The sequence below is a fragment of the Oncorhynchus mykiss genome, chromosome 12 (genome assembly GCF_013265735.2).
Source record: "Oncorhynchus mykiss isolate Arlee chromosome 12, USDA_OmykA_1.1, whole genome shotgun sequence".
Classification (NCBI taxonomy): Eukaryota; Metazoa; Chordata; class Actinopteri; order Salmoniformes; family Salmonidae; genus Oncorhynchus; species Oncorhynchus mykiss.
The window spans coordinates 94,663,253-94,689,349 of record NC_048576.1 but is presented as its reverse complement, the minus strand read 5'-3'; the positions used below and the strand labels follow the sequence as shown (position 1 = coordinate 94,689,349).

Genomic DNA, 26,097 nt, shown 5'->3' with positions numbered 1-26,097 from the left:
GGAAGTCTAGTTTCCTGAAGCCAGAACTACAGACCTACTGCTGGTGACTAGCTGATCAGGAACAGGAAGTCTAGTTTCCTGAAGCCAGAACTACAGACCTCCTACTGCTGGTGACTAGCTGATCAGGAACAGGAAGTCTAGTTTCCTGAAGCCAGAACTACAGACCTCCTACTGCTGGTGACGAGCTGATCAGGAACAGGAAGTCTAGTTTCCTGAAGCCAGAACTACAGACCTCCTACTGCTGGTTGCTAGCTGATCAGGAACAGGAAGTATAGTTTCCTGAAGCCAGAACTACAGACCTCCTACTGCTGGTGACTAGCTGATCAGGAACAGGAAGTCTAGTTTCCTGAAGCCAGAACTACAGACCTCCTACTGCTGGTTGCTAGCTGATCAGGAACAGGAAGTATAGTTTCCTGAAGCCAGAACTACAGACCTCCTACTGCTGGTCACTAGCTGATCGGGAACAGGAAGTCTAGTTTCCTGGAGCCAGAACTACAGACCTCCTACTGCTGGTTGCTAGCTGATCAGGAACAGGAAGTCTAGTTTCCTGAAGCCAGAACTACAGACCTCCTACTGCTGGTGACTAGCTGATCAGGAACAGGAAGTCTAGTTTCCTGAAGCCAGAACTACAGACCTCCTACTGCTGGTGACGAGCTGATCAGGAACAGGAAGTCTGGTTTCCTGAAGCCAGAACTACAGACCTCCTACTGCTGGTCACTAGCTGATCGGGAACAGGAAGTCTAGTTTCCTGAAGCCAGAACTACAGACCTCCTACTGCTGGTCACTAGCTGATCGGGAACAGGAAGTCTAGTTTCCTGGAGCCAGAACTACAGACCTACTGCTGGTTGCTAGCTGATCAGGAACAGGAAGTCTAGTTTCCTGAAGCCAGAACTACAGACCTCCTACTGCTGGTGACGAGCTGATCAGGAACTGGAAGTCTAGTTTCCTGAAGCCAGAACTACAGACCTCCTACTGCTGGTTGCTAGCTGATCAGGAACAGGAAGTCTAGTTCCCTGAAGCCAGAACTACAGACCTACTGCTGGTGACTAGCTGATCAGGAACAGGAAGTCTAGTTTCCTGAAGCCAGAACTACAGACCTCCTACTGCTGGTGACTAGCTGATCAGGAACAGGAAGTCTAGTTTCCTGAAGCCAGAACTACAGACCTCCTACTGCTGGTGACTAGCTGATCAGGAACAGGAAGTCTAGTTTCCTGAAGCCAGAACTACAGACCTACTGCTGGTGACTAGCTGATCAGGAACAGGAAGTCTACCTTTCACAGGCATGTGAACCAGTCTTCTAATGTTGTGGACATCTTCCTTCCTAAACTACGCTGGCTCCTTGTATAATGGATCATCTCTCTATGTAAAAACCATTATAGCCATAACGGTGGGTGTGTTCCACACAGCGGTATCCTCCACTTGTCACATTATGACACATCCAGGACACTTACTGAAAACATTCCCTGGTGTTATTTTCCAGCAGCAACTGACCGTATTAATTATACTTCCCCTGTGAGAAAAGGGCTCGTGTCCTTCACCAGGTCTTTGTTCAGTTTCGTACAGTCTGAATTGGTGTTACATGACTTATGACTTGTAGGTTTGGTATGTGAGGCTATTGATTTTGTTTAGTAACAAATATTTCCATGATAGTGATTTAAAAAATAGTAATCGTCATTCTTTGTTTTATTTATTTTTTGTGATGTTTAATTTCACTATATCACCTGAAGTGTAGATGCAGTCACCTGAAGTGTAGATGCAGTCACCTGAAGTGTAGATGCAGTCACCTGAAGTGTAGATGCAGTCATAGATGCAGTCACCTGAAGTGTAGATGCAGTCACCTGAAGTGTAGATGCAGTCACCTGAAGTGTAGATGCAGTCATAGATGCAGTCACCTGAAGTGTAGATGCAGTCACCTGAAGTGTAGATGCAGTCATAGATGCAGTCACCTGAAGTGTAGATGCAGTCACCTGAAGTGTAGATGCAGTAACCTGAAGTGTAGATGCAGTCACCTGAAGTGTAGATGCAGTCACCTGAAGTGTAGATGCAGTCACCTGAAGTGTAGATGCAGTCACCTGAAGTGTAGATGCAGTCACCTGAAGTGTAGATGCAGTCATACAGTGCCTGTAGAAAGTCTACAGCCCCCTTGGATTTATTCACATTTTAATGTGTTACAAAGTGGGATTAAAAATTCTACTTTTTTGTTTTATGTCAGCAAGCTACACAAAACACACACAATGTTAAAGATGAATGAAAAATAAAACATCTTGATTAGATCAAATAAATAATTAAACGCCATCTACACACAGTACAACATAAAGTGAAAACATATTTGTAGAACATTTAGTAAATGTATTGAAAATGAAATACAGAAATATCTAATTTACATAAATATTCACACTGCTGAGTCAATACTTTGTAGAAGCACCATTGGCAGCAGCTACAGCTGTGAGGCTTTCTGGGTAAGTCTCATTAAAGCTCTCCACACCTGAATTGTGCAACATTTGCCCATTCTTTTTTTTCAATGTGTTAAGTCATTCCATAGATTTTCAAGCAGATTGTAACTTGGCCAATCAGGAACATTCACTGTCTTCTTGGTAAAATATTCCGCTGTAGATTTGGCCTTGTGTTTTAGGTTATTGTCCTGCTGAAAAGTGAATTCCTCTCCCAGTGTCTGGTGTAAAGCAGACTGAAGCAGGTTTTCCTCTAGGATTTTGCCTACGCTTAGCGCCATCCCATTTATTTTCATCCTGAAAAATTGACCAGTATTTGCCGATGTCAAGCATACCCATAACATGATGCAGCCACTACTACCGTGCTTGAAAATAAGGAGGCAGTTACTCAGTGACATGTTGTTGGATTTTCCTCAAACATAAGGCTTTGCATTCAGGCCAAAAGGTGTCTGTCTTTGCCGTGTTTGTACTTTCTATAGGCACTGTATATATTTATAAAATATTAAGCTTTATAGAACTATAATAAATCCTTGCCACCATGCTTCTGCAATGCTTGCTGTTTGGGGTTTTAGGCTGGGTTTCTGTGTAAGCACTTTATAAATAAATTTGGCATTATAAATAAATTTGATTTGAAATCAATGTCAGAAATTCAAATGAATAATGCAACTAGTTTAACATATTTGGGCAGAGAGAGAAGGGGAGAGGCGGTGTTTCGGAGAAGGCGGGTGGTGCTCTTGTAATTGGAAAAGCTCCGCGATGTGACAAGACGCTTTGGCGAACACCGCAGAGATTGATTGCGTGAGAGGGATTTGAGTGGGTGCAACCGACCAAGAGAATCTTCCGGTTACTGTCTTTCTTTCAGGCACACGTACCTTCGCGGTAAATCGCATCACATCGTCTCTTCGTTTAGGCTACTCTCTCTACCCATTCGGCGTATTTCACTCGGATAACTTCTCTCTAAAGGAAAATACTGTTTATGGTTTTGACCGAAGATTTCAAGATGTCTCGCACCGACGAGGTTCACCGCATAACGGAGAATGTCTACAAGGTAAGCTTCTACAACTATAAAAAGTTTGATGCCACAGGTTATTGACAGACGATATAGGCCTACTCATAATATAAGTTATGTAAATATTTTGGAATGTGTTTTTATTAGTGATTTAATAGCATTTTTGCCCTCCCCCATTCGGTGCGCATCTTGCACTGCGATTAGAATCTCTTCATTCGAAGAGAATTCCCGAGGGAGCGTTCGATGCTCTTTACTGAAGGTCTTCCATGTTCAATTATATTGGCCTACTTTTCTGAATAAATGTACTTTTCAACATTACGACCTACTTCCCGAATGACATTCTGTGCGTTATCATACGTATTTTACAGTCAATAGCGACGCGTAGCTTTCATTTTGTTGCCGTCCGTGGGGCATCAGGTAGGACTACGTTTCTACAGTAAAATCAGCGCTCCTCGGCGCAGCCGCACAATGTAGGCTACACACCACTGTTCAGACATGTCATACTGCGCTATGCTTCTGCCATAATAACTAGATCATGTTTGTAATACGTTCAGGCTCAGTATTATGTTGTGAGAGATAGTGAACATGTAATGGACAGGCTACATATGACACACACCGTGGCACAGTCACATTTAATCAATAGATTCATTACACATTAACTTATTTCAATGTATTTCATGTTGACACCCTACTGTGTCCACTAGAACAGGGTGTGTGTGTGAGAGAGAGAAAGAGGGAGACATTCCTACACATTTGTGTTTGGTTGACAGGGCAGGAAGGAGGAGGAGGTAGAGGTAGGGCAGCTAGCAGGCTGTGTTGTAACAGGTACTTCAAACATTTGCCCTGGGGATTTCAACATCACAAAACCTGTTCAGCAAAAATAAGCCTGGGCTGGAGCCTCTGTGTTAGTTTCATATTGGGACGAGCTTCTTTCCAGGCGTTCATATTCCATTGATGACCAAAGAAAACAGCCTCCCAACTGATCCACTAGGACAGCTAGATCTGTGTATTACTAGCTAGTTCAGGGTTTCTCAGTCGGTCCTGGGGATTTTTATTTATCTGTTATTTATAGAACTATATTAAATTCTAGCCACCGTGCTTCCACATCTGCATTACTTGCTGTGTGGGGGTTTAAGCTGGGTTTCTGTATACACACGTTGTGGCATCTGCTGATGTAAAAATGGCTTTATAAATACATACAAGTCAGAAATTCAAAATAATAATGTAACTAGTTTAACATATTTGGGCAGAGAGAGAAGGGGGGCTGAGAGCGAGAGAGAGAGGCTGAGAGAGAGGGGGGGGGGGGGAGAGAGGAGAGAGAGAGAAAGGGGGGAGAGAGAGGAGAGAGAGAGAAAGGGGGGAGAGAGAGGAGAGAGAGAGAAAGGGGGGAGAGAGAGGAGAGAGAGAGAGAAAGGGGGGAGAGAGAGGAGAGAGAGAGAGAAAGGGGGGAGAGAGAGGAGAGAGAGAGAGAAAGGGGGGAGAGCGAGGAGAGAGAGAGAAAGGGGGGAGAGCGAGAGGGAGAGAGAGAAGGGAGGGAGAGAAGGGGAGAGGTGTTTCAGAGAAGGCGGGTGTCCTGAGCCCCCCTGGGTGTATGTTTATTTTTTCCCCCCAGCACTACACAGCTGATTCAAATAACCAACTCTTCATCAAGCTTTGAATTTTTGAATCAGCTGTGTAGTGCTGGGGGGGGGGGGAAACAAAATGTTCACTGGGGTCAGGACCACCTTTAGGAAACCCTCAACTAGTTGACACCTGACGGCTGAGATTTCAGATGGGACAGAACCTTCCTTTTACACTGCATAGCCTAGAGCCCTAGGCCTATAGGAAACGAACTGGCTTACAGAATATGGAAGGGCCTTGGGGTTTGGACCTGGAACAAGGTATTTTGTTGTAGTGGGGCGTCTGCACATATAAGCCTACAGAAATACCTGGACTAAAACACTCAGTTCAGTTGTAACCATTTTAAAGTATGCTAAGGGTCTCAACTACCACATGTTGGCTGGCCATAGGGCTCAAGTTGACTTCATTGCGCTTGGCAACAGGGCTTGAACCTTTTTAATGAAACACCTGGTGCATAGTTGTTGTGGAATGCTAACAAAACTCTCTGGTTATGAGGATACTAACAACTTCCTGTTACACATGGAATCACATCACTATGATTCTACACACACACAGCCTCCATGTTCTCCTCTCAGCTTTTCAAGGTGAAGAGACCATGGCGATGTTAGTAGGGCCCATTGTAGAAAAAGGTTTGGCAAAAGAAACCAAATCTTTGTTCTTTTTTGGTTATTGTTCAGTTTCTACCATCTATATTTCAAAATCCTTCAAACCGTTTTCTCCCTACTGAACACCACCCAAGCCCCAACATCCAAATAACCACCCATTTGCCCTGTTCACTGCAGTGCACCGACTTCCACACCCCCCCCCCTCTTCTCTCAGCCTTCACCAGGCACAGTTCTACACTGAAAGAAGGACATGTAGGATCCCAGAATAGGGCTGAGGGGAGCTGAGGTCTCTCTTGCTCTTCTTTTGGGAATCTGTCAGACGTCAGAAAGGAGGCCAGATGACGAGAGGCTGGGAGGGAGATGCTTCTTTAAGAGACCCTGAAGGAGGGAGGCGGGGAAGTGTTTGTTCTCTGGATGGATACACACCTGATACTGTTTGAGTCTCTATATGCACCTGATGAATCATTAGTCCTCCAGTGTTGATAATGATGCCTCCTGGCCCTGTGTAGTAGTACTGGCCAAGTGTAGTAGTAGTACTGGCCAAGTGTAGTAGTAGTAGTGGCCCTGTGTAGTAGTAGTGGCCCTGTGTAGTAGTACTGGCCAAGTGTAGTAGTACTGGCCAAGTGTGGTAGTAGTAGTAGTAGTACTGGCCAAGTGTAGTAGTAGTAGTACTGGCCAAGTGTAGTAGTAGTAGTAGTAGTAGTACTGGCCAAGTGTAGTAGTAGTAGTACTGGCCAAGTGTAGTAGTAGTAGTAGTAGTAGTACTGGCCAAGTGTAGTAGTAGTAGTAGTACTGGCCAAGTGTAGTAGTAGTAGTAGTAGTGGCCCTGTGTAGTAGTAGTAGTAGTAGTGGCCCTGTGTAGTAGTAGTAGTGGCCCTGTGTTGTAGTAGTAGTAGTGGCCCTGTGTTGTAGTAGTAGTAGTACTGGCCCTGTGTAGTAGTAGTAGTACTGGCCCTGTGTAGTAGTAGTACTGGCCCTGTGTAGTAGTAGTACTGGCCCTGTGTAGTAGTAGTAGTAGTACTGGCCCTGTGTAGTAGTAGTAGTAGTACTGGCCCTGTGTAGTAGTAGTAGTAGTACTGGCCCTGTGTAGTAGTAGTAGTAGTACTGGCCCTGTGTAGTAGTAGTAGTAGTACTGGCCCTGTGTAGTAGTAGTAGTAGTACTGGCCCTGTGTAGTAGTAGTAGTACTGGCCCTGTGTAGTAGTAGTAGTACTGGCCCTGTGTAGTAGTAGTAGTGGCCCTGTGTAGTAGTAGTAGTGGCCCTGTGTTGTAGTAGTAGTAGTAGTAGTACTGGCCCTGTGTTGTTGTAGTAGTAGTAGTAGTAGTACTGGCCCTGTGTTGTAGTAGTAGTAGTACTGGCCCTGTGTTGTAGTAGTAGTACCATCCCTGTGTTGTTTTAGTAGTAGTAGTAGTAGTAGTACTGGCCCTGTGTAGTAGTAGTAGTAGTAGTAGTAGTACTGGCCCTGTGTTGTTGTAGTAGTAGTAGTAGTACTGGCCCTGTGTTGTAGTAGTACTGGGCCTGTGTTGTAGTAGTAGTAGTAGTAGTACTGGCCCTGTGTAGTAGTAGTAGTACTGGCCCTGTGTTGTAGTAGTACTGGCCCTGTGTTGTAGTAGTAGTAGTACTGGCCCTGTGTAGTAGTAGTAGTACTGGCCCTGTGTTGTAGTAGTACTGGCCCTGTGTTGTAGTAGTAGTAGTACTGGCCCTGTGTTGTAGTAGTAGTAGTAGTAGTACTGGCCCTGTGTTGTAGTAGTAGTAGTACTGGCCTTGTGTTGTAGTAGTACTGGCCCTGTGTTGTTGTAGTAGTACTGGCCTTGTGTTGTAGTAGTACTGGCCCTGTGTTGTATTAGTAGTACTGGCCCTGTGTTGTAGTAGTAGTACTGGCCCTGTGTTGTAGTAGTAGTACTGGCCCTGTGTTGTAGTAGTAGTACTGGCCCTGTGTTGTAGTAGTAGTACTGGCCCTGTGTTGTAGTAGTAGTACTGGCCCTGTGTTGTAGTAGTAGTACTGGCCCTGTGTTGTAGTACTGGCCCTGTGTTGTTGTAGTAGTACTGGCCCTGTGTTGTTGTAGTAGTACTGGCCCTGTGTTGTAGTAGTAGCCCTGTGTTGTAGTAGTAGTAGTAGTAGTAGTAGTAGTAGTAGTAGTAGTAGTACTGGCCCTGTGTTGTTGTAGTAATAGTAGTACTGGCCCTGTGTTGTAGTAGTACTGGCCCTGTGTTGTTGTAGTAGTAGTAGTAGTACTGGCCCTGTGTTGTAGTAGTAGTAGTAGTACTGGCCCTGTGTTGTAGTAGTACTGGCCCTGTGTTGTAGTAGTAGTAGTAGTGGCCCTGTGTTGTAGTAGTAGTAGTAGTACTGGCCCTGTGTAGTAGTAGTAGTAGTAGTACTGGCCCTGTGTAGTACAAAGCTCTCCCTCGCCCTCCATTTGGCAAATCTGACCATAATTCTATCCTCCTGATTCCTGTTTACAAGCAAAAACTAAAGCAGGAAGTACCAGTGACTCGCTCAATACGGAAGTGGTCAGATGACGAGGATGCTACACTACAGGACTGTTTAGCTACCACAGACTGGGATATGTTCCGGGATTCATCCAATGGCATTGAGGAATACACCACCTCAGTCAAGTGCATTGATGACGTTGTCCCCACAGTGACTGAACATACATATCCCAACCAGAAACCCTGGATTACAGGAAACATCCGCATCAAGCTAAAGGCTAGAGCTGCTGCTTTCAAGGAGCGGGAGACTAATCCGGACGCCTATAAGAAATCCTGCTATGCCCTCAGACGAACCGTCAAACAAGCAAAGCATCAAAACAGGATTAAGATTTGAATCCTACTACACCGGCTCTGATGCTCGTCGGATGTGGCAGGGCTTGAAAACTATTACGGACTACAAAGGGAAACCCAGACGCGAGCTGCCCAGTGATGTGAGCCTACCAGACGAGCTAAATGCCTTTTATGCTCGCTTCGAGGCAAGCAACACTGAATCATGCACGAGAGCACCAGCTGTTTTGAATGACTGTGTGATAACGTTCTCGGCAGCCGATGTGAACAAAACCTTTAAACAGGTCAACATTCACAAAACCGCGGGGCCAGACGGATTACCAGGACGTGTACTCAAAGAATGCGCGGACCAACTGTCGAGTGTCTTCACTGACATTTTCAACCTCTCCCTGACCGAGTCTGTAATACCTACATGTTTTAAGCAGACCACCATAGTCCCTGTGCCCAAGGAAGCAAAGGTAACTTGCCTAAATGATTACCGCCCCGTGGCACTCACATCGGTAGCCATGAAGTGCTTTGAAAGGCTGGTCATGTCTCACATCAACAGCATCCTCCCGGACACCCTAGACCCACTCCAATTCACATACCGCCCCAACAAATCCACAGATGGCGCAATCTCTATTGCACTCCACACGGCCCTTTCTCACCTGGACAAAAGCAACACCTATGTGAGAATGCTATTCATTGACTACAGTTCAGCGTTCAACACCATAGTGCCCTCAAAGCTCATCAATAAGCTGAGGACCCTGGGACTAAACACCTCCCTCAGCAAATGGATCCAGGACTTCCTGACAGGCTGCCATCAGGTGGTAAGAGTAGGCAACAACACATCTGCCATGCTGATCCTTAACACTGGGGCCCCTCAGGGGTGTGTACTTAGTCCCCTCCTGTATTCCCTGTTCACCCATGAATGCGTGGCAAAACACGACTCCAACACCATCATTAAGTTTGCTGACGACACAAGTGGGTAGGCCTGATCACCGACAATGATGAGACGGCCTATAGGGAGGAGGTCAGAGAACTGGCAGTGTGGTGCCAGGACAACAACCTCTCCCTCAATGTGAGCAAGACAACGGAGCTGTTGGTGGACTAGAGGAAAATGTGGGCCGAACAGGCCCCCATTAACATTGACATGGCTGTAGTGGAGCGGGTCGAGAGTTTCAAGTTCCTTAGTGTCCACATCACCAACAAACTATCATGGTCTAAACATACCAAGACAGTTGTGAAGAGGGCACGACAAAACCTTTTCCCCCTCAGGAGACCGAAAAGATTTGGCATGGGTCCTCAGATCCTCAAAAGGTTCTTCAGCTGCACCATCGAGAGCATCCTGACCGGTTGTATCACCGCCTGGTATGGCAACTGCCGGGCATCTGACCGTAAGGTGCTACAGAGGGTAGTGTGAACGGCCCAGTACATCACTGGGGCCAAGCTTCCTGCCATCCAGGACCTATATAATAGGTGGTGTCAGAGGAAAGCCCATAAAATTGTCAGACTCCAGTCACTCAAGTCATAGACTGTTTTCTCTGCTACCGCACGGCAAGCAGTACCGGAGCGCCAAGTCTAGGACCAAAAGGATCCTCAACAGCTTCTACCCCCAAACCATTAGACTGCTGAACAATTCATAAAAATCACCACTGGACAATTTACATTGACCCCCCCTTGTACACTGCTGCTACTCGCTGTTTGTTTGTTACCTATGCAGCGTCACTTTGCCCCCACCTACATGTACAGATGACCTCAACTAGCCTGTACCCTTGCACACTGACTCTGTACCGGTGCCCCCTGTATATAACCTCCACACTGACTCTGTACCGGTGCCCCCTTTATATAACCTCCACACTGACTCTGTACCGGTGCCCCCTGTATATAACCTCCACACTGACTCTGTACCGGTGCCCCCTGTATATAACCTCCACACTGACTCAGTACCGGTGCCCCCTGTATATAACCTCCACACTGACTCTGTACCGGTGCCCCCTGTATATAACCTCCACACTGACTCAGTACCGGTGCCCCCTGTATATAACCTCCACACTGACTCAGTACCGGTGCCCCCTGTATATATCCTCCACACTGACTCTGTACCGGTGCCCCCTGTATATAACCTCCACACTGACTCAGTACCGGTGCCCCCTGTATATAACCTCCACACTGACTCAGTACCGGTGCCCCCTGTATATAACCTCCACACTGACTCTGTACCGGTGCCCCCTGTATATAACCTCCACACTGACTCAGTACCGGTGCCCCCTGTATATAACCTCCACACTGACTCAGTACCGGTGCCCCCTGTATATAACCTCCACACTGACTCAGTACCGGTGCCCCCTGTATATAACCTCCACACTGACTCTGTACCGGTGCCCCCTGTATATAACCTCCACACTGACTCAGTACCGGTGCCCCCTGTATATAACCTCCACACTGACTCAGTACCGGTGCCCCCTGTATATAACCTCCACACTGACTCTGTACCGGTGCCCCCTGTATATAACCTCCACACTGACTCAGTACCGGTGCCCCCTGTATATAACCTCCACACTGACTCTGTACCGGTGCCCCCTGTATATAACCTCCACACTGACTCAGTACCGGTGCCCCCTGTATATAACCTCCACACTGACTCAGTACCGGTGCCCCCTGTATATATCCTCCACACTGACTCGGTACCGGTGCCCCCTGTATATAACCTCCACACTGACTCAGTACCGGTGCCCCCTGTATATAACCTCCACACTGACTCTGTACCGGTGCCCCCTGTATATAACCTCCACACTGACTCTGTACCGGTGCCCCCTGTATATAACCTCCACACTGACTCAGTACCGGTGCCCCCTGTATATATCCTCCACACTGACTCGGTACCGGTGCCCCCTGTATATAACCTCCACACTGACTCAGTACCGGTGCCCCCTTTATATAACCTCCACACTGACTCAGTACCGGTGCCCCCTGTATATAACCTCCACACTGACTCTGTACCGGTGCCCCCTGTATATAACCTCCACACTGACTCAGTACCGGTGCCCCCTGTATATAACCTCCACACTGACTCAGTACCGGTGTCCCCTGTATATAACCTCCACACTGACTCAGTACCGGTGCCCCCTGTATATAACCTCCACACTGACTCAGTACCGGTGCCCCCTGTATATAACCTCCACACTGACTCAGTACCGGTGCCCCCTGTATATAACCTCCACACTGACTCGGTACCGGTGCCCCCTGTATATAACCTCCACACTGACTCGGTACCGGTGCCCCCTGTATATAACCTCCACACTGACTCGGTACCGGTGCCCCCTGTATATAACCTCCACACTGACTCGGTACCGGTGCCCCCTGTATATAACCTCCACACTGACTCAGTACCGGTGCCCCCTGTATATAACCTCCACACTGACTCAGTACCGGTGTCCCCTGTATATAACCTCCACACTGACTCAGTACCGGTGTCCCCTGTATATAACCTCCACACTGACTCAGTACCGGTGTCCCCTGTATATAACCTCCACACTGACTCAGTACCGGTGTCCCCTGTATATAACCTCCACACTGACTCGGTACCGGTGCCCCCTGTATATAACCTTGTTATTTTTATTCTTACTGTGTTAGTTTTTATTATTACTTTTTATTCTAGCCCACTTGGTAAATATATTCTTCTTCTTGAACTGCACTGTTGGTTAAGGGCTTGTAAGTAAGGAATTCACGGTAAGGTCTATACTGTTGGTTAAGGGCTTGTAAGTAAACATTTCACGGTAAGGTCTACACTGTTGGTTAAAGGCTTGTCAGTAAGCATTTCACGGTAAGGTCTACACTGTTGGTTAAGGGCTTGTCAGTCAGCATTTCACGGTAAGGTCTACACTGTTGGTTAAGAGCTTGTCAGTCAGCATTTCACGGTAAGGTCTACACTGTTGGTTAAGAGCTTGTCAGTCAGCATTTCACGGTAAGGTCTACACTGTTGGTTAAAGGCTTGTAAGTAAACATTTCACGGTAAGGTCTACACTTGTATTCGGCGCATGTGACAAATAAAGTTTGATTTGGTTGGCTCTGCTATGGCTGACTGTGGTGGTGTCACCGAACTGGCCGTGTTCGTGTCACCGACTGGCCGTGTCGCCTGACTTGGTGACTGGCCGTGGCCAGTTTCCTGTCTCCTACCATTCTGGGGTTTCCCCAAGCCTCATTGGTTGTTAGCAGGACTGGGGATTGATTGTGACATGGTTTAGGAGACATTTGAATCCTGCTGGGTCATTTCACTACAGAATGCATTAGTGCGGTCTTGTGCACGCGTGCCTAAGCAGCCGGCGGCTGCACCGGGTGGAGGAGATGCCAACACGCTGTTGTGACTCACATGACACCACTGTGTGTGTCAGAGTACAGGGCAGGGTTTGTAAGCACAGCAGTGTGTGTGTGTGTGTGGGTTGAATCTCATTGTGGCACTGTTTGTTCAGTAAAGGGGCACTCCTTGGTTTGAGTCCCTACATGAGTACAGGGCAGGGTTTGTAAGCACAGCTGTGGGGGTGTTGGAATATCACGCTCTTCCTCAGGGATGTGGCCCACGGACCCCCTTTTATAGTGGATTCATCTCCCAAAACATAATACAGTGGGGCAAAAAGTATTTAGTCAGCCACCAGTTGTGCAAGTTCTCCCACTTAAAAAGATGAGAGGCCTGTCATTTTCATCATAGGTACACTTCAACTATGACAGACAAAATGAGGGGAAAAAATTAAGAAAATCACATTGTAAGATTTTTAATGAATTTATTTGCAAATTGTGGTGGAAAATAAGTATTTGGTCAATAACAAAAGTTTATCTCAATACTTTGTTATATACCCTTTGTTGGCAATGACAGAGGTCAAACGTTTTCTGTAAGTCTTCACAAGGTTTCCACACACTGTTGCTGGTATTTTGGCCCATTCCTCCATGCAGATGTCCTCTAGAGCAGTGATGTTTTGGGGCTGTTGCTGGGCAACACGGACTTTCAACTCCCTCCAAAGATTTTCTATGGGGTGGAGATCTGGAGACTGGCTAGGCCACTCCAGGACCTTGAAATGCTTCTTACGAAGCCACTCCTTCGTTGCCCGGGCGGTGTGTTCGGGATCATTGTCATGCTGAAAGACCCAGCCACGTTTCATCTTCAACGCCCTTTCTGATGGACAAGGTTTTCACTCAATATCTCACGATACATGGCCCCATTCATTCTTTCCTTTACACCGACTGGCCGTGGCGGTGTCACCAGACTGGTCCCCCCGTGTGGTTCTGGGATTTTCGCTCACCGTTCTTGTGATCATTTTGACCCCACGGGGTGAGATCTTGCGCGGAGCCCCAGATCAAGGGAGATTATCAGTGGTCTTCTATGTCTTCCACTTCCTAATAATTGCTCCCACAGTTGATTTCTTCAAACCAAGCAGCTTACCTATTGCAGATTCAGTCTTCCCAGCCTGGTGCAGGTCTACAATTTTGTTTCTGGTGTCCTTTGACAGCTCGTTGGTCTTGGCCATAGTGGAGTTTGGAGTGTGACTGTTTGAGGTTGTGGACAGGTGTCTTTTATACTGATAACAAGTTCAAACGGGTGCCATTAATACAGGTAACGAGTGGAGAACAGAGGAGCCTCTTAAAGAAGTTGTTACAGGTCTGTGAGAGCCAGAAATCTTGCTTGTTTGTAGGTGACCAAATAATTATTTTCCACCATTTGCAAATAAATTCATAAAAAATCCTACAATGTGATTTTCTGGATTCTTTTTCTTCTCATTTTGTCTGTCATAGTTGAAGTGTACCTATGATGACAATTACAGGCCTCTCTTCTCTTTTTAAGTGGGTGAACTTGCACAATTGGTGGCTGACTAAATACTTTTTTGCCCCACTGTAAAACAAACTTTTTTATTTGTATTTACTCAGTCGGTTTCTCAACTTACTGTTGAGAGGTCAAAATAAAATGTTTATGTCACGAACAGTCCCTCAATGAGCCATGTCAGGTAACATGTTTTGGATTGGTAAGTTAGTATAGCCAGCTTTCTAAAATTGTAGTAATTATGATCGAATTATCGACCGGGGAGCCCCCATAGATTTTTGTTAGTTACTCTCACTCAGATATCATAATAATTGCCCTCAGGGCAAAATGTGTAGAATAGCATTATAAAACTAAACATCTTCTCTCTGCCCCCAGGGATAAATGTGTAGAATAGCATTATAAAACTAAACATGTTCTCTCTGCCCTCAGGGCAACATGTGTAGAATAGCATTATAAAACTAAACATCTTCTCTCTGCCCTCAGGGCAAAATGTGTAGAATAGCATTATAAAACTAAACATCTTCTCTCTGCCCCCAGGGATAAATGTGTAGAATAGCATTATAAAACTAAACATCTTCTCTCTGCCCTCAGGGCAAAATGTGTAGAATAGCATTATAAAACTAAACATCTTCTCACTGCCCCCAGGGTAACATGTGTAGAATAGCAACAAACTTGCTTTAAAACTGCAACATTTTCTCTACACCCGCATGGCAAAGTGTGTTGAATTTAAATGAACTTAAAACATCAGTCTCTTCTGTCAAGGGGGTGCTAAAATGTTATGTTCGCGGGTGGACTGTTTAGCTCCGGTCCCTTGGCTCTGACTGCATGTGTGGGTATGGACGTGAGTACTCAGACCCGTGAGCCACTGTGGCCCCTCATGATGAGTTCAGAGTTTGTGGCCCCCACTCCCATCAGTGACCATCCCTCTACTACCTGAAGGAGAGACAGGCCTCTGAACCCTACAGTGACTCAGTATGGTGACTCACCCTCCCTCTACTTTGTTTGCCTTAGTGGGATACAGACAGTTACACACACAGAGAGAGAGAGGGCTTGAACAGCTCTAAACATGGAGCTCCAGAACCCGGTCATCCTGACACTCACAGGCTTAGTAAGGCTTTCTGAGATCAGGGCGTCTCCAGACTGACACTCGTAGCCTAGGTTTGGTGAGTGTGTGTGCATATAGCCTAGGTTTGGTGAGTGTGTGTGCATATAGCCTAGGTTTGGTAAGTGTGTGTTTGCATACGTCTGATCTCCACCAGGCCAGCTTGTAATCTCGTGGGGCGGGGCTGGGGGCGGGGATGTGTGTGTGGGTGTGTGATATTACTAGGCAACTTGGTTGTTAGGACCAAGGAGGGCAGACAATGGGTAAAGTCAACACGACACAACACTATGGCAGGGGGATGGGAGGGGAAAAGAGGGGCTGGCCTCAAACCCTCAGGCCCAATTCAGAGTTCACAGGCCATATGTATCAGTGTCTGAGTAGGACTGCTGATTTAGGATCAGTTTAGCCTTTTAGAAGACGATGAAGAACAACACATGGACGGGGTGGGGGCATGATCCTAGATCTGTAGCAAGCTTTGTGGCTTGGGTCTGGGGGGGGAGGGGTGGACAGAGGGCTGACCTCATAGGCCTGAGGTAGGAGCTGATCCTTAACCACAGACTGTCTGATTAACATCCCACGAATCCTCATTTTAACAGTTAGGGGGATGTCACATCTGGACTGATCTTGGCTGCCAAATAAGAGGGGAGGGGGGGGCAGATGGTGAGGGAAGGAGAATAAGGGAGGAGGTGTTGGGAGGTGATAAGGAAACAGGAGACAAGGTGAGGAGGCGTTGGGAGAGGTGGGAAGAGAATAGAAGGGGAGTAGTCTAGGAGAGGTGGGGAGAGAATAGAAGGGGAGGAGTCTATGAGAGGTGGGAAGAGAATAGAAGGGGAGGAGTCTAGGAGAGGTGGGAAGAGAATAGAAGGGGAGGAGTCTATGAGAGGTGGGAAGAGAATAGAAGGGGAGGAGTCTATGAGAGGTGGGAGGAGAATAGAAGGGGAGGAGTCTAGGAGAGGTGGGAAGAGAATAGAAGGGGAGTAGTTGAAGAGAGTTGAAACCCCCTGTCTGCCATGCTCTGGCTCCAGAATGTGTCAACTAGGACAGTTTCCATCTGAGCCACGTAAACATCTCTATATATGTCTCTGTGTGGTTTACAGGGATTGTGTAACAGTGGTTGTGTTCCTAACCAACCGACCGCACCCTGCCAGCCTGGCCAGTAGAGAGGAGAGAAGGGTGTGTCCCATCGTTACCTGCCCTCAGGTGTTCCCTCCTTCCATTCCCTTCCCAGCACCCCTCCCAAACTGTCAACACTACCACACTGCCAATGGCAAGAAACACTCAGACACAATTATACCCGACTAACTTAATGGTAGGGTATAGTGACCGGTTAAATATGAGTTAACCCAGGGAAGAATGGAAGTGTGTGTGTGTTTGGGGGGGTGGGGCAGAGCACATGCTACGCTGTCCTGAATAACTGGGCCTGCTGGGAACATACGTGGCCCCATTATTATAGGATGACTTGGGAGAATGATGATCTGCAACAGACAGCAGTAACAATACAGCCAGACTGGCCTGCTACTGGGCCTTTCTACACGTTATCAAACGTCCAGAGTCAAACCACAACTGATGCAAATCAAATGAAACATACAAATAACATGGCGTTATTCAAAAGACATGTTCATTACAGCCTGGAGGAGACTAGAATGTTCTCACTGGAAAACAACAAGGCAACCATTCATTACATTACCCATAGAATAGTCTAGGATAACTGTGTTCTCACTGAGAAACAACAAGGCAACCATTCATTACATTACCCATAGAATAGTCTAGGATAACTGTGTTCTCACTGGGAAACAACAAGGCAACCATTCATTACATTACCCATAGAATAGTGTAGGATAACTGTTGTAGGATAGGTAGGATAACTGTGTTGTTCTCACTGGAAAACAATAAGGCAATCATTCATTACATTACCCATTGGCTAGTCTAGGTAGGATAACTGTGTTGTAGGATAACTGGGTTGTAGGCTAGGCTAGGTAAGATAACTGTTGTAGTCTAGGCTAGGTAGGATAACTGTGTTGTAGTCTAGGCTAGGTAGGATAACTGTGTTGTAGTCTAGGAAGGATATCTGTGTTGTAGGATAACTATGTTGTAGTCTAGGAAGGATATATGTGTTGTAGGATAACTATGTTGTAGTCTAGGAAGGATATCTGTGTTGTAGGATAACTATGTTGTAGTCTAGGAAGGATATCTGTGTTGTAGGATAACTGTTGTAGTCTAGGAAGGATAACTGTGTTGTAGTCTAGGTAGGATAACTGTTGTAGTCTAGGTAGGATAACTGTGTTGTAGTCTAGGTAGGATAACTGGGTTGTAGGCTAGGCTAGGTAAGAACTGTTGTAGGCTAGGTAGGATAACTGTGTTGTAGTCTAGGCTAGGTAGGATAACTGTGTTGTAGGATAATTGTGTTGTAGTCTAGGCTAGGTAGGATAACTGTTGTAGGCTAGGTAGGATAACTGTGTTGTAGTCTAGGAAGGATATCTGTGTTGTAGGATAACTGTGTTGTAGTCTAGGAAGGATATCTGTGTTGTAGGATAACTGTGTTGTAGTCTAGGAAGGATATCTGTGTTGTAGGATAACTGTGTTGTAGTCTAGGAAGGATATCTGTGTTGTTGTCTAGGTAGGATAACTGTGTTGTAGGCTAGGTAGGATAACTGGGTTGTAGGCTAGGTAGGATAACTGGGTTGTAGGCTAGGTAAGATAACTGTTGTAGTCTAGGCTAGGTAGGATAACTGTTGTAGTCTAGGCTAGGTAGGATAACTGTTGTAGTCTAGGCTAGGTAGGATAACTGTGTTGTAGTCTAGGCTAGGTAGGATAACTGTGTTGTAGGCTAGTCTAGGTAGGATAATTGTGTTGTAGTCTAGGCTAGGTAGGATAACTGTTGTAGGCTAGGTAGGATAACTGTGTTGTAGTCTAGGTAGGATAACTGTGTTGTAGTCTAGGAAGGATATCTGTGTTGTAGGATAACTGTGTTGTAGTCTAGGAAGGATATCTGTGTTGTTGTCTAGGTAGGATAACTGTGTTGTATTCTAGGAAGGATATATGTGTTGTAGGATAACTGTTGTAGGCTAGGTAGGATAACTGTGTTGTAGTCTAGGCTAGGTAGGATAACTGTGTTGTAGGATAATTGTGTTGTAGTCTAGGCTAGGTAGGATAACTGTTGTAGGCTAGGTAGGATAACTGTGTTGTAGTCTAGGAAGGATATCTGTGTTGTAGGATAACTGTGTTGTAGTCTAGGAAGGATATCTGTGTTGTTGTCTAGGTAGGATAACTGTGTTGTAGGCTAGGTAGGATAACTGGGTTGTAGGCTAGGTAAGATAACTGTTGTAGTCTAGGCTAGGTAGGATAACTGTTGTAGTCTAGGCTAGGTAGGATAACTGTGTTGTAGTCTAGGCTAGGTAGGATAACTGTGTTGTAGGCTAGTCTAGGTAGGATAATTGTGTTGTAGTCTAGGCTAGGTAGGATAACTGTTGTAGGCTAGGTAGGATAACTGTGTTGTAGTCTAGGTAGGATAACTGTGTTGTAGTCTAGGAAGGATATCTGTGTTGTAGGATAACTGTGTTGTAGTCTAGGAAGGATATCTGTGTTGTTGTCTAGGTAGGATAACTGTGTTGTATTCTAGGAAGGATATATGTGTTGTAGGATAACTATGTTGTAGTCTAGGAAGGATATCTGTGTTGTAGGCTAGTCTAGGAAGGATAACTGGGTTGTAGTCTAGGAAGGATAACTGTGTTGTAGGCTAGTCTAGGAAGGATAACTGTGTTGTAGTCTAGGAAGGATAACTGTGTTGTAGGCTAGTCTAGGAAGGATAACTGTGTTGTAGGCTAGTCTAGGAAGGATAACTGTTTTGTAGGCTAGTCTAGGAAGGATAACTGTGTTGTAGGCTAGTCTAGGAAGGATAACTGTTTTGTAGGCTAGTCTATGAAGGATATCTGTGTTGTTGTCTAGGTAGGATAACTGTGTTGTATTCTAGGAAGGATATATGTGTTGTAGGATAACTATGTTGTAGTCTAGGAAGGATATCTGTGTTGTAGGCTAGTCTAGGAAGGATAACTGGGTTGTAGTCTAGGAAGGATAACTGTGTTGTAGGCTAGTCTAGGAAGGATAACTGTGTTGTAGGCTAGTCTAGGAAGGATAACTGTGTTGTAGGCTAGTCTAGGAAGGATAACTGTGTTGTAGGCTAGTCTAGGAAGGATAACTGTTTTGTAGGCTAGTCTAGGAAGGATAACTGTTTTGTAGGCTAGGTAGGATAACTGTGTTGTAGGCTAGGTAGGATAACTGTGTTGTAGGCTAGGTAGGATAACTGTGTTGTAGGATAACTGTGTTGTAGGCTAGGAAGGATAACTGTGTTGTAGTCTAGGAAGGATATCTGTGTTGTAGGGTAGTCTAGGAAGGATATCTGTGTTGTAGGCTAGTCTAGGAAGGATATCTGTGTTGTAGGCTAGTCTAGGAAGGATATCTGTGTTGTAGGCTAGTCTAGGAAGGATATCTGTGTTGTAGGCTAGTCTAGGAAGGATATCTGTGTTGTAGGCTAGTCTAGTTAGGATGACTGTTGTAGGCTAGTCTAGGTAGGATGACTGTGTTGTAGGATGACTGTGTTGTAGGATGACTGTGTTGTAGGTTAGTCTAGGAATGATAATTGTGTTGTAGGCTAGTCTAGGAAGGATCATTGTGTTGTAGTCCAGGGAGGATCATTGTGTCGTAAGCTAGTCTAGGGAGGATCGTTGTGTTGCAGACTAGGGAGGATCGTTGTGTTGCAGACTAGGGAGGATAATTGTGTTGTAGTCTAGGAAGGATATCTGTGTTGTAGGGTAGTCTAGGAAGGATATCTGTGTTGTAGGCTAGTCTAGGAAGGATCATTGTGTTGTAGTCCAGGGAGGATCATTGTGTCGTAAGCTAGTCTAGGGAGGATCGTTGTGTTGCAGACTAGGGAGGATAACTGTGTTGTAGGCTAGGGAGGATCGTTGTGTTGCAGACTAGGGAGGATAATTGTGTTGTAGTCTAGGAAGGATATCTGTGTTGTAGGGTAGTCTAGGAAGGATATCTGTGTTGTAGGCTAGTCTAGGAAGGATCATTGTGTTGTAGTCCAGGGAGGATCATTGTGTCGTAAGCTAGTCTAGGGAGGATCGTTGTGTTGCAGACTAGGGAGGATAACTGTGTTGTAGGCTAGGAAGGATAACTGTGTTGTAGTCTAGGAAGGATATCTGTGTTGTAGGGTAGTCTAGGAATGATATCTGTGTTGTAGGCTAGTCTAGGAAGGATATCTGTGTTGTAGGCTAGTCTAGGAAGGATATCTGTGTTGTAGGCTAGTCTAGTTAGGATGACTGTGTTGTAGGCTAGTCTAGGTAGGATGACTGTGTTGTAGGATGACTGTGTTGTAGGATACCTGTGTTGTAGGTTAGTCTAGGAATGATAATTGTGTTGTAGGCTAGTCTAGGAAGGATCATTGTGTCGTAAGCTAGTCTAGGGAGGATCGTTGTGTTGCAGACTAGGGAGGATCGTTGTGTTGCAGACTAGGGAGGATAATTGTGTTGTAGTCTAGGGAGGATCATTGTGTCGTAGACTAGTCTCGGGAGGATCATTGTGTCGTAGACTAGTCTCGGGAGGATCATTGTGTCGTAGACTAGTCTAGGGAGGATCATTGTGTCGTAGACTAGTCTAGGGAGGATCATTGTGTCGTAGACTAGTCTAGGGAGGATCATTGTGTCGTAGACTAGTCTAGGGAGGATCATTGTCGGAGACTAGTCTAGGGAGGATCATTGTGTCGGAGACTAGTCCAGGGAGGATCATTGTGTCTGAGACTAGTCCAGGGAGGATCATTGTGTCGTAGACTAGTCCAGGGAAGATCATTGTGTCGTAGACTAGTCCAGGGAGGATCATTGTGTTGTAGACTAGTCCAGGGAGGATCATTGTGTGTCTCGTGTTTTCACTGTTCTTTCTCTGCTGCCTTTCAGCTATTCCTATTGGTGGTTGTGTCTTCATATTGAAGAACCAAACACCTTCATATAGGGGAGGCACATGCAAGCAGATGAGGACCATTTGCCAGGATGGAAACAGTGATATAGTACATCCAGTTAAATAACCTATTACCCTGCCCTGTAAAACAACTGTAGCGTAGACCACCAGGCGAGAGAGAGACCACAGTTATCAGCTGAACATAACAGTGGAAGTCAGGACAGTAGCAGATGACACAACTGAGGGTTGTGACTACTTTGATTTCTGATTGTAGACAATTCAATAGCAGAAATTCCATTTAGATTTTTCTGAAATTCTTTTACTCGGTAACAGAATTTTGAGATTGAATTACTTAATTCAAAAACAAAATTGATATCAGTAAAAATGTTATATCGAACTTGTTACTGCTGTGAACTTTCGTGATCGTCCCTCATGAGGGAGAGAAGTAGAAAATATCTGAAAGATGTTTGTTTTTGGTAACGGAATTCCAAGGCAATGTTTCTTAAACTTAAAAATGATCCTAAACTAAATATGTGTTGATAATAGTTGGCATGAATTTTTACTTCAACATTGTGTTTTGATGTATTTTTCTGGTTGATATTTTCCTAAAACTCCTTTTCCATCTGTTTGGCAAGAAACCAAAGCCTTTGTTTATACATTGTTTTGTTGTTGAAAGGACACATTGTTGGAAAATAAATATATGCCTTAATTTCTCAAATATAGACTTTAATTTGACATGCTGCTATAAACGTCACATGTTGGTGCTCATGGGTCCTTTTACATGGAAATGCCCATCTGTCTATGTGCCTAACAGTCTGTCTGGTACTACTGTGGTACTGCTGTCCATCAGCCCAATCCCATTATCTGTGCTTCAGTTTCCCTTACTGACATCTCTATATAATATCTGTCTAGTATATCTTCTCTGTTTTTTCATCAATTACTAATTTGACATACCAGGATAGAGATGTCTGTCTCTGTATCAGTGGTCTTATACTAAATCTCATTATCTGTTGTCTCGTTTCTATCTCCGACATTAGATCTCTCTCTTTAGCGATACATTCTCTCTTTTTTTTCTCTCATGGAAACATTTGTGACATTTCCCTCAGCAATTGCTGATGACTGCAGACAGGCACACAGAGAGAGAAATGATTAGTTTAGAGCCAGTGATAAGAGGACTTCCCTCCCTCTGCGCTCGGTTCCACAGATCTCTCATGTGGGAGAGGAGAACAGGTGGTTTCTTAGCAACAACATGCTGTTATGCGTTTCTGTCATTCAGCTGAGAAGAGAGAAGATACCGTGTCTATGGAGGTTTAGAGAGAGTGTGTTTCTGTCAGCATCCTCGTGCTTTGTATGTATTTGTGTGTGTGCTTACATGCGTGTGTGTGGAGTGTAAAGACCCTGAAGAGACTAATGAAAAGCAGTTTCATCTCTCTCTAAAAGCCTTATAAACTGAGCATATAAACTGGCACAATATCTATGTCCCAAACAGCATTATATTCCCTATGTAGTGCCCTGCTGTTGACCAGGGCCCAGGTAGTATATTCTCTATGTAGTGCCCTGCTGTTGACCAGGGCCCAGGTAGTATATTCTCTATGTAGTGCCCTGCTGTTGACCAGGGCCCAGGTAGTATATTCCCTATGTAGTGCCCTGCTGTTGACCAGGGCCCAGGTAGTATATTCTCTATGTAGTGCCCTGCTGTTGACCAGGGCCCAGGTAGTATATTCCCTATGTAGTGCCCTGCTGTTGACCAGGGCCCAGGTAGTATATTCTCTATGTAGTGCCCTGCTGTTGACCAGGGCCCAGGTAGTATATTCCCTATGTAGTCCCCTGCTGTTGACCAGGGCCCAGGTAGTATATTCCCTATGTAGTGCCCTGCTGTTGACCAGGGCCCAGGTAGTATATTCCCTATGTAGTGCCCTGCTGTTGACCAGGGCCCAGGTAGTATATTCCCTATGTAGTGCCCAGCTGTTGACCAGGGCCCAGGTAGTATATTCCCTATGTAGTGCCCAGCTGTTGACCAGGGCCCAGGTAGTATATTCCCTATGTAGTGCCCTGCTGTTGACCAGGGCCCATAGGGACAGTAAACAATGTATTGAAACTCTCCATCCCAAATGGCACCCTAATCCCTTTTCCCCATAGGACTCTGGTCAAAAGTAGTGCACTACATAGGGAATATACTACCTGGTAGGGTACTAAGGAATAGTGTGATTTGAGATGCAGCCGTTTCCTCTGTGGTCCAGTGGGTTGACAACTATATGTCTCTGTGGTCCCAGTGGGTTGACAACTATATGTCTCTGTGGTCCCAGTGGGTTGACAACTATATGTCTCTGTGGTCCCAGTGGGTTGACAACTATATGTCTCTGTGGTCCCAGTGGGTTGACAACTATATGTCTCTGTGGTCCCAGTGGGTTGACAACTATATGTCTCTGTGGTCCCAGTGGGTTGACAACTATATGTCTCTGTGGTCCAGTGGGTTCTATATGTCTCTGTGGTCCAGTGGGTTGACAACTATATGTCTCTGTGGTCCCAGTGGGTTGACAACTATATGTCTCTGTGGTCCCAGTGGGTTGACAACTATATGTCTCTGTGGTTCCAGTGGGTTGACAACTATATGTCTCTGTGGTCTAGTGGGTTGACAACTATATGTCTCTGTGGTCCAGTGGGTTGACAACTATATGTCTCTGTGGTCCCAGTGGGTTGACAACTATATGTCTCTGTGGTCCCAGTGGGTTGACAACTATATGTCTCTGTGGTCCCAGTGGGTTGACAACTATATGTCTCGGTGGTCCAGTGGGTTGACAACTATATGTCTCTGTGGTTCCAGTGGGTTGACAACTATATGTCTCTGTGGTCCCAGTGGGTTGACAACTATATGTCTCTGTGGTCCAGTGGGTTGACAACTATATGTCTCGGTGGTCCAGTGGGTTGACAACTATATGTCTCGGTGGTCCAGTGGGTTGACAACTATATGTCTCTGTGGTCCCAGTGGGTTGACAACTATATGTCTCTGTGTTCCAGTGGGTTGACAACTATATGTCTCTGTGGTCCAGTGGGTTGACAACTATATGTCTCTGTGGTCCCAGTGGGTTGACAACTATATGTCTCTGTGGTCCCAGTGGGTTGACAACTATATGTCTCTGTGGTCCCAGTGGGTTCTATATGTCTCTGTGGTCCCAGTGGGTTGACAACTATATGTCTCTGTGGTCCCAGTGGGTTGACAACTATATGTCTCTGTGGTCCCAGTGGGTTGACAACTATATGTCTCTGTGGTCTAGTGGGTTGACAACTATATGTCTCTGTGGTCTAGTGGGTTGACAACTATATGTCTCTGTGGTCCCAGTGGGTTCTATATGTCTCTGTGGTCCCAGTGGGTTGACAACTATATGTCTCTGTGGTCCCAGTGGGTTGACAACTATATGTCTCTGTGGTCTAGTGGGTTGACAACTATATGTCTCTGTGGTCCCAGTGGGTTGACAACTATATGTCTCTGTGGTCCCAGTGGGTTGACAACTATATGTCTCTGTGGTCCCAGTGGGTTGACAACTATATGTCTCTGTGGTCCCAGTGGGTTCTATATGTCTCTGTGGTCCAGTGGGTTGACAACTATATGTCTCTGTGGTCCAGTGGGATGACAACTATATGTCTCGGTGGTCCCAGTGGGTTGACAACTATATGTCTCTGTGGTCCCAGTGGGATGACAACTATATGTCTCTGTGGTCCCAGTGGGTTGACAACTATATGTCTCTGTGGTCCCAGTGGGTTGACAACTATATGTCTCTGTGGTCCCAGTGGGTTGACAACTATATGTCTCTGTGGTCCAGTGGGTTGACAACTATATGTCTCTGTGGTCCCAGTGGGTTGACAACTATATGTCTCTGTGGTCCAGTGGGTTGACAACTATATGTCTCTGTGGTCCCAGTGGGTTGACAACTATATGTCTCTGTGGTCCCAGTGGGTTGACAACTATATGTCTCTGTGGTCCAGTGGGTTGACAACTATATGTCTCTGTGGTCCAGTGGGTTGACAACTATATGTCTCTGTGGTCCCAGTGGGTTGACAACTATATGTCTCTGTGGTCCCAGTGGGTTGACAACTATATGTCTCTGTGGTCCCAGTGGGTTGACAACTATATGTCTCGGTGGTCCAGTGGGTTGACAACTATATGTCTCTGTGGTCCAGTGGGTTGACAACTATATGTCTCTGTGGTCCAGTGGGTTGACAACTATATGTCTCTGTGGTCCCAGTGGGTTGACAACTATATGTCTCTGTGGTCCCAGTGGGTTGACAACTATATGTCTCTGTGGTCCCAGTGGGTTGACAACTATATGTCTCGGTGGTCCCAGTGGGTTGACAACTATATGTCTCTGTGGTCCCAGTGGGTTGACAACCCTATGTCTCTGTGGTCCCAGTGGGTTGACAACTATATGTCTCTGTGTTCCAGTGGGTTGACAACCCTATGTCTCTGTGGTCCCAGTGGGTTGACAACCCTATGTCTCTGTGGTCCAGTGGGTTGACAACCCTATGTCTCTGTGGTCCCAGTGGGTTGACAACTATATGTCTCTGTGGTTCCAGTGGGTTGACAACTATATGTCTCTGTGGTCCCAGTGGGTTGACAACTATATGTCTCTGTGGTCCCAGTGGGTTGACAACTATATGTCTCGGTGGTCCAGTGGGTTGACAACTATATGTCTCTGTGGTCCCAGTGGGTTGACAACTATATGTCTCTGTGGTCCCAGTGGGTTGACAACTATATGTCTCTGTGGTCTAGTGGGTTGACAACTATATGTCTCT

General features: G+C 45.8%; 1 protein-coding gene and 1 long non-coding RNA gene across 11 annotated transcripts in view; one reads left to right on the top strand and one right to left on the bottom strand.

Moving 5' to 3' along the window:
- Nucleotides 1-1,718: 1,718 nt before the first annotated feature.
- Nucleotides 1,719-2,151, bottom strand: LOC118937797. 3 transcript variants are annotated; one of them, XR_005035227.1, is made up of 4 exons: nucleotides 2,094-2,151; nucleotides 1,893-1,967; nucleotides 1,818-1,859; nucleotides 1,719-1,784 (listed from the first exon to the last, which is right to left on the bottom strand). It is a non-coding gene; the product is annotated as an uncharacterized LOC118937797 (long non-coding RNA). The 3 variants fall into 3 exon arrangements; XR_005035226.1 differs by having other exon boundaries at nucleotides 1,818-1,967; XR_005035228.1 differs by lacking the exon at nucleotides 2,094-2,151 and having other exon boundaries at nucleotides 1,818-1,913; nucleotides 1,947-2,028.
- A 1,022-nt stretch (nucleotides 2,152-3,173) lies between these two features.
- LOC110487108 (brain-specific angiogenesis inhibitor 1-associated protein 2) overlaps nucleotides 3,174-26,097 on the top strand; it is a 132,532-nt gene continuing 109,608 nt past the window's right edge. For all 8 annotated transcript variants that reach the window (XR_005035225.1, XM_036939313.1, XM_036939308.1 and 5 more), the window contains exon 1: nucleotides 3,174-3,498. Coding sequence is in view for 7 of the 8 variants with exons in the window: in XM_036939313.1 (XP_036795208.1) it covers nucleotides 3,427-3,498 (72 nt within the window). In the remaining variant the exon portion in view is untranslated. The remainder of the gene's footprint in view (nucleotides 3,499-26,097) is intronic.